Genomic DNA, 6,805 nt, shown 5'->3' with positions numbered 1-6,805 from the left:
TACTTTTTTTTAAGTTATTTCAATTTTAAACTTTTATATTTTAAATTATTTATTTATGTTTTTAATATGACTATCGTTACAAATATATATATATTTTTTAAAGAATTTATAACATATAACAAACTCGTAAGTAACACTATCCATTTAATTCAACAAGAATTTTTATTTAATAAGTTTTTTTTTAACAATATCATAATTTATTTGAGTTATATATATATATATATATATATATATATATATATATATATATATATATATATATATATTAAAATCTTAATTTCATAAAAATAAATATATAATTAAAATATTCTCTTTGAGATAAAGATATGTAAAAATAAATACATTAATACAGTTGAAGATCAATTATTATTATTAGCATTATTATTTTTTCACTTAGTTTTTTTTATTTATTTAAATGAAGTAGGGTTGGATATGGTATCAAGCAAGGTGGGGATTTGATCATTTGATTTCTCAAAAAAAAAAATCAAATATACGTAAATGTATATATATGTAAAGTAAAATAACATTATTTTGTTTCTGTTCATTATATCTGTTTTCAGTTTTTGTAATAAACTAATAATAAAATCTAAAGTGAACCCAAGAATTTCGAAACAATATCTCTTTTTCCTTACAGTTATTGTCGGTTTCCGTTTTTCTGCATAACCATACAATCATATATAATATAATTTAGAGAAATTAATAAATATGTTTTAAGAAGATAATTAAATCTGAGACACAAGTCATAGCCACGATATAAATAAAAATCTTATGCATAAAATAAAATGCTGGTAGATGATATAAAAGAAAAACGAAAAAAGGAACCTTTCAATGAACTCATTTCATTAACATTTACACCCCCCATTGACAAAAATATAAAATTACAAAATACTTTTCTTATTGGTTTATTCCATTCTATCTCTCCCCTCATTATTTTATTTTTCTTGCAAATAATAAATAAATCATAAAATAAACCCACAATATACCACTGTAAATAAAAACTTACAATGTTACACTTACACCCCCTGACTCCCACTTCCCCACCCCCATGTGTTTTGTGTTTCAAGCTTCAATAATCAACCCGCAACCCGACCCGCGAACCCATCTGACATCTTCTGCAACTCATGACCCACATTTGCAGTGCACCCCAAATGCTTGTTCGATTTCCACTGTCTATAAATTTCCATCATTCAACTGCAGCCATTGATGATGTCTTGTTTGGAACAATCTCGTACTCACCACCTTCGCCTTCGCCTTCGCCTTCGCCTTCACCTTCTTCCTCATCGTCGTCTTCATCTTCTTCGTCGTAATCGTCGTCATCATCCGCATGCTGGTGATCTTCAATCCCTGTAGATTCATTCGTCTTCATCTGCTGATTATGTCGTTGTTGTTGTTGTTGCTGCTGCTGCTGTTGGTGGTGGTGATGTTGTTGTTGGAGGTGGTGTTGTTGTTGTTCTTGAACCACCGCCGGAAGTGGCCATTGCTGTTCCGGTCTAGCCATGATCGGAGCCATCTGGTTTTCCGGTTTAACGGCGAACGCTGGATTACTATTATTATTATTATTGTTGTTACTGCTGGTTGCTTTCTCTCTGTAAATGGCGTCGAGCTGGTGGAAATACGGGCAAGTTTTCGAATCCTCGGGTCGTTTCTTGCTGCTTTCTTTAACCTTCTTGTAGTATTTATTAATGTTCTCCCATTTCTCTTTGCATCGTTTAGCATTCCGGTTGTATCCAAGCTTCTTCATCGCCGATGATATCTCCTCCCATAATGGCCCTTTGGGCCCACTTTCTTGATATTTCGTGTCAAGCGTCGTTCGGAGTTTAATCAGTGCATTAATTTCAGCTTTCGGCCATCTCGACGGACTTGGTTGTAGCATGTTCTCTCCTCCGCCGCCGTTATCGAGATTCCTCACCACAGGCGGTGGCGGAGCGGGTGTTGATAAAGATACCGGTGCCGGTAATGGTACAGCTGCTGCATAGTGGCAAAGTCGTAAAATTTTTTGGAGAGGAGACGAAAATTGTTATAGATTTGTAAAGAAAAAACGCGGTGACTGCACCTGATAACGGAGAAATTGGTTGTTGTTGTTGTTGTTGTAGTACTTGCGGTGGTGGTGGTGGTGGCTGGGATTGTTGTTGATGTTGCTGTTGCATTGGTGGCGGCGGTTGTACTGACGATGGTGGTGGAAGCGGCGGAGGCGGTTGGTTTTGTTGTTGTTGTTGTTGGAGTAATTGCATAGCTGGCATTTGTGGGATGACAGTACTCGGGTTTTGTTCCGTGATCTTCTGCAAAAAAGTGATAACCGCCGCATCTTTCGCCGCCACCATGGATCTTTCCTGCACCAACAGATCGTGTTCTCGTTTCATTTTCGCCATTTCTTGAATCCGCCATGCTTCCTCTCTCGCCATCCGATCACGTTCACGTCTTTCCAACGAATCAAGAAATTTTGATTGTAATTCCTCTTGTTTATCAATCACCTCCTTCATCAACCTCCCGAAAAACTCCTTCCATTTCCGCTTCCTATTCCTCCTCCTCTCCGGTGGCTCGTCGTCTGAAGAAGTCGATGAAGAACTCGAATTCGTCGACGCCGAAATATTCAGTTGCGAAAAAGGAAACCCACCAACGTGATTAATATTCATCGACGGCATTGCCACCGCCGGCGCCGCAACGGAGATTGGATCCACGTTGTTTTGATGGGAGACTGAGATATTTACCGGAGTTACAACAGATGGAAGAATTTGTGTAATTGTGGAAGTATTCGGCATTGTAGAAACTTGTGGTGGTGGTTTGGAGAGAACCGGCTGAGGAGGTGGAAGAGACAGCGGTTGTTGGTGGTGGCTGCCGGCGGTGGGGTTGGCTTCTAAAGCTTGTAATTGATCAAAAAATCTGTAAGTTTTTCCATCGGCTTTTGAAGTTCGACCTTCTTTGGTTCTCTTGTGGTATTTATAAACGTTCTCGAATTTCTCTTTGCATTTTTTGGCACTTCGATGATAGCCAAGCTCAGCTAATTTCCTGAAATAAAAAAAAAAAAAAAATCAAGAACATCAAATTTTGTTTCCACATAAAATATTTAATTATTTAAATCCCGGCGGAGCACTTGTTAGAATCCGGCCATGGATTGAAGTGGTATGAACAAGATAAATCTAAGGAGATGAAGACAAAACTGAAATGGAATTGGAATTCGAATTCGAATTGAAATTGGAATTCAAATTCAATTAGCTCGCCGGAATTGGTAAAGAAAGGAATGGTAATTGGATTCCGATAAACCGGAAAAAAGACAACGAGCTTTGTAATTCGTTACATAGATCTCGTTTTCAATGATTGAATCAAACCCAGAAAAGAACACGATTGAATTCATAAGCTAAAAGGAGTAAAATTACCTTGAAACCTCATCCCATAATGGACCTTTCAGACTTGAATCACGAAAAGCGACATCCATATCCGACCGGATTTTAAGCAGAGCTAACGTTTCCTGTCTTGGCCATCTATTTCCACCGGAATTCCGACCACCTTCTTCAATTCTTCCTCTTTCATCTTCGCTAAATCCTCCGCCACCACCACCACTAGCAAGTTCAGCGGACGCCGCCGCCGTTTCATTGGGTTGAACTGAAACAGCAGTCGCCGCTGCTTCGCCGGAGTTTCCAATTCCTGGAGAAACTCCCTGCAGCATCATATGATGAAGAAGACACTGTTGAAAGAGAAGCAAATTACTAGAGATGAATTAAAAAAACAAAAAAGATGGTGAATTCTTGAGGGTTTTATGTAAGATTGGATGTATGGTGAATTTATTAATTTATTTCGGTGGGGATCTGATCTGCCTGTCAATCTCACACCCAAAAAAAGAAAAAATGAAAAAAGATTAAAAAAAAAATGATAATAATAATTTCTTTTAAAAAGCCAACGAGAGAGAGAAAGAAGGGGTGGTAGAAGTAGTGGCAGTAAAGATGGAAATTATTAAACTAAAAATAAAAATAATAAAAATAATAAATAAAAAACTTTATATAGCTGGGGGAATCTTTTGGTATTATTATTATTTTCTTCCCCTTTATCTGCTTGTTTAAGAAAAGTTTCAGAGACCACCACAAGGGTCACTTTGGTTTATCTGTCAGCAAATGGCACAGATAGATAACTCCCTTATTATTATAACATTATTTTTAGTTAGTTTTATTCAAATAAAAACAACTTAATAAGCAGGTAATTTCTTAACTATAAGCTAATTATGATTATATATAGGTAACTAATTCATTTATTATATTTTGTATTTGTATATATAATTAGATGTATATAAAAAATATAATAATATAAGAATGGAGGTTACGACGACAATTATTTAAGAGGGTAATATTTTTTTTTACGTATTTTTGTTAATGAGTTTATTTATTTATTTATTTATTATTGATAAAACTATAAAAATAATTCATATCGTATGTATTTTTTCTGACATTTAGTCTAAATTATAACTTTTTTGTGTTGGTGGTTATTTTGGCCATCTTTATAGGTGGTGTTGGTCACTTTTAAAATTAAAATGACTGTTATATCATTTTATTTTTATTTTACATTTTTTTTAATATTTATTTTAACATCTTAGTAATTAAAATAATAAAAGAGGACCCTCTCTCTCTCTCTCTCTCTCTCTCTCTCTCTCTCTCTCTCTCTCTCTCTCTCTCTCTCTCTCTCATTTGAAAATGTATTCATACCAACAATCTACAAACATGTGTGGTGGTGCAATCTCTTGGATATCATATCCCCGATGGCTAATCGCTCTCGTCGGCTAACTGTCGATCTTCTTTGGAGCACCGATTTCATAAAGAACTATGACAACCCTATTTTCAAGGCCAATTTAATACCTTTTATTTATACTTATTTAAATTCAAAGTATTCATTAAATTGCAGAATTTGTTCTCAAAACATATTTGTTGAAGTATTTCCAAAGAAATATAGTTGATTGATATATAAAAACATTTGGATGTCATCGCTAATACAGATATATAAGCATAAACTTCTTTTAATAGGTCTCACAACAATTTATTATATTATGGTCTAACGATTCCTCAAATCACTCATCAACCATGTGCCTTCCACACTGCTACTTGTGATATAAAGAAATTGAGTGAGTCGGACTTGGGGGGCTGATGAGCACATAGAGTTTTCAACCCACAATAATTAAGTTCTTTAATTGTATATTTCACATCAAATAGTTCACCCGATTACCCATTCTTTTATTCTCACATACTAATACTAAAATATTAATCTCAAGGGACCTATCCTAAGAATCATCATCAGAAACAGGTAGACAATATTGGTTGGAGGATTCCTTTCGTAATATATGTCAATAAGGCAACTATGAGGTGATAGAGTACATCAAATGAACACATAGTTCATTAACACCTATAGGTTGCGGGGTTATCACTATTTCCACTCGATTGTCATGAATAGTTTGTGGTCGTCATCTGTACTTTGTTAGACGACTGACTCATCAATAGTTAAGACCTCTCATCATCATCTCATCATTTTTATCACCCATCACTACCTAATATATTTTATATAAGAAAATACATATATGATTAAATCAAGAAAATATCATATAATCCACCTAACATAGATTCCAAGTAATACAGATAATAGACATGCATAGTATTTAATCATCTAGATATTTTATATCTATGTGTAAGTTGAAAGTAACTATGCACTGATGACTGAAAAGTTGGTCAGCGCTTCATTTTAGCACTTAGCCTTTCCTTTGACGTGACCTAGGTTCAATAATCACTAAGTCTTAGTTTAATATTTCTTATGACTAATGATAGGCTAGATTTCTCAACAGTCTCATTATCTACATCAAGATCTATCAAGCAAGGATCAACCAGGTAAGATCATATCAGAGCTAGCGTCTATTTGGTATACAAAGTATACTGTTTAGAAATCTCACTTTAAACACCTCACTAAATCTAGCCTAGACATCACCCCCCCCCCCATAAGTAGGTCAATTAGTATAATGACTTAGAATCACTGATAAATCTTATTTATAAATTCATAACAACGACTATGAATATAAAGATAAGTTACCCTAAAAGCAATATAAGTGTAGCTTAACTTACATAGGTTTTCCTGAGAAAAGTCCAAAAATTACATTGGCAGAACTCCGACTGGATAACTACTAATGTCGGGCACTCAGGGACCTTATAGTTTCACTAAAATCTTTATAACTAAAGAAATTTTTAGCAAAAATGTAGAGAAAATCGAGACATAAATATAGGAAAGTGTAGGGAAGTGACTGAGTAGCTGAAACATATTTATAGGCTGGAAAATCAACATGTGTGCCATGCCCCGATCAGCTGCGCACTGTAACATCCTATTTTCACAACCAAAAATTTTCATTTTTATTAAGGTTAAACTTCCCAATTTATTAATCCATTAATTAAGAAAACCATTTATTCTGAATTACATTTATTAACAATCATAGTATTGTAGAAACACGGAATCTTCAGTGTTGTTGATAAGTGTGTATAGTCCCGCCTTCTCCTTCTAGCAATAATCGATAGTACATGAAACCATAAACAACTGGGTAAGCATTAAACTTAGTGAGTTTCCTCCAAATACCACCATATAAACATATTACATATACAATCAAACATGTGGGGTCCAGTCAACCATCAGGTTGGAATACACCAGGCCCAGTCAACCTCCGGGCCCAGCCATCCTCGGAATGGAATACCCTAGGATGGAATGAAAAAATACAACAGGTCCAATCAGCCATCGGGATGGAATACCCAGGGTTTGTTGGCCTACCGCCTCAACCCTACCGATCTTCCCG

At 35.2% G+C, this 6,805-nt stretch overlaps 1 protein-coding gene across 2 annotated transcripts; it reads right to left on the bottom strand.

The window, feature by feature from the left end:
* Window positions 1-823: 823 nt before the first annotated feature.
* LOC145057347 (trihelix transcription factor DF1-like) lies at window positions 824-3,764 on the bottom strand. 2 transcript variants are annotated; one of them, XM_079005162.1, is made up of 3 exons: window positions 3,375-3,764; window positions 2,054-3,006; window positions 824-1,965 (listed from the first exon to the last, which is right to left on the bottom strand). In XM_079005162.1, the coding sequence occupies exons 1-3, from the start codon at window positions 3,665-3,667 to the stop codon at window positions 1,184-1,186; spliced, it is 2,028 nt and encodes a 675-aa protein (XP_078861288.1). In that variant the 5' UTR covers window positions 3,668-3,764; the 3' UTR covers window positions 824-1,183. The 2 variants fall into 2 exon arrangements, with proteins under 2 accessions (XP_078861288.1, XP_078861287.1); XM_079005161.1 differs by having other exon boundaries at window positions 824-1,968; window positions 3,375-3,762.
* Between the last annotated feature and the right edge of the window lie 3,041 nt (window positions 3,765-6,805).

The sequence above is a fragment of the Lactuca serriola genome, chromosome 6, assembly GCF_051521515.1.
Source record: "Lactuca serriola cultivar US96UC23 chromosome 6, Lser_US96UC23_V15, whole genome shotgun sequence".
Taxonomy (NCBI): domain Eukaryota; kingdom Viridiplantae; phylum Streptophyta; class Magnoliopsida; order Asterales; family Asteraceae; genus Lactuca; species Lactuca serriola.
Note: the sequence above shows the minus strand (reverse complement) of the source record. Positions and strands in the feature narration are given on the sequence as shown.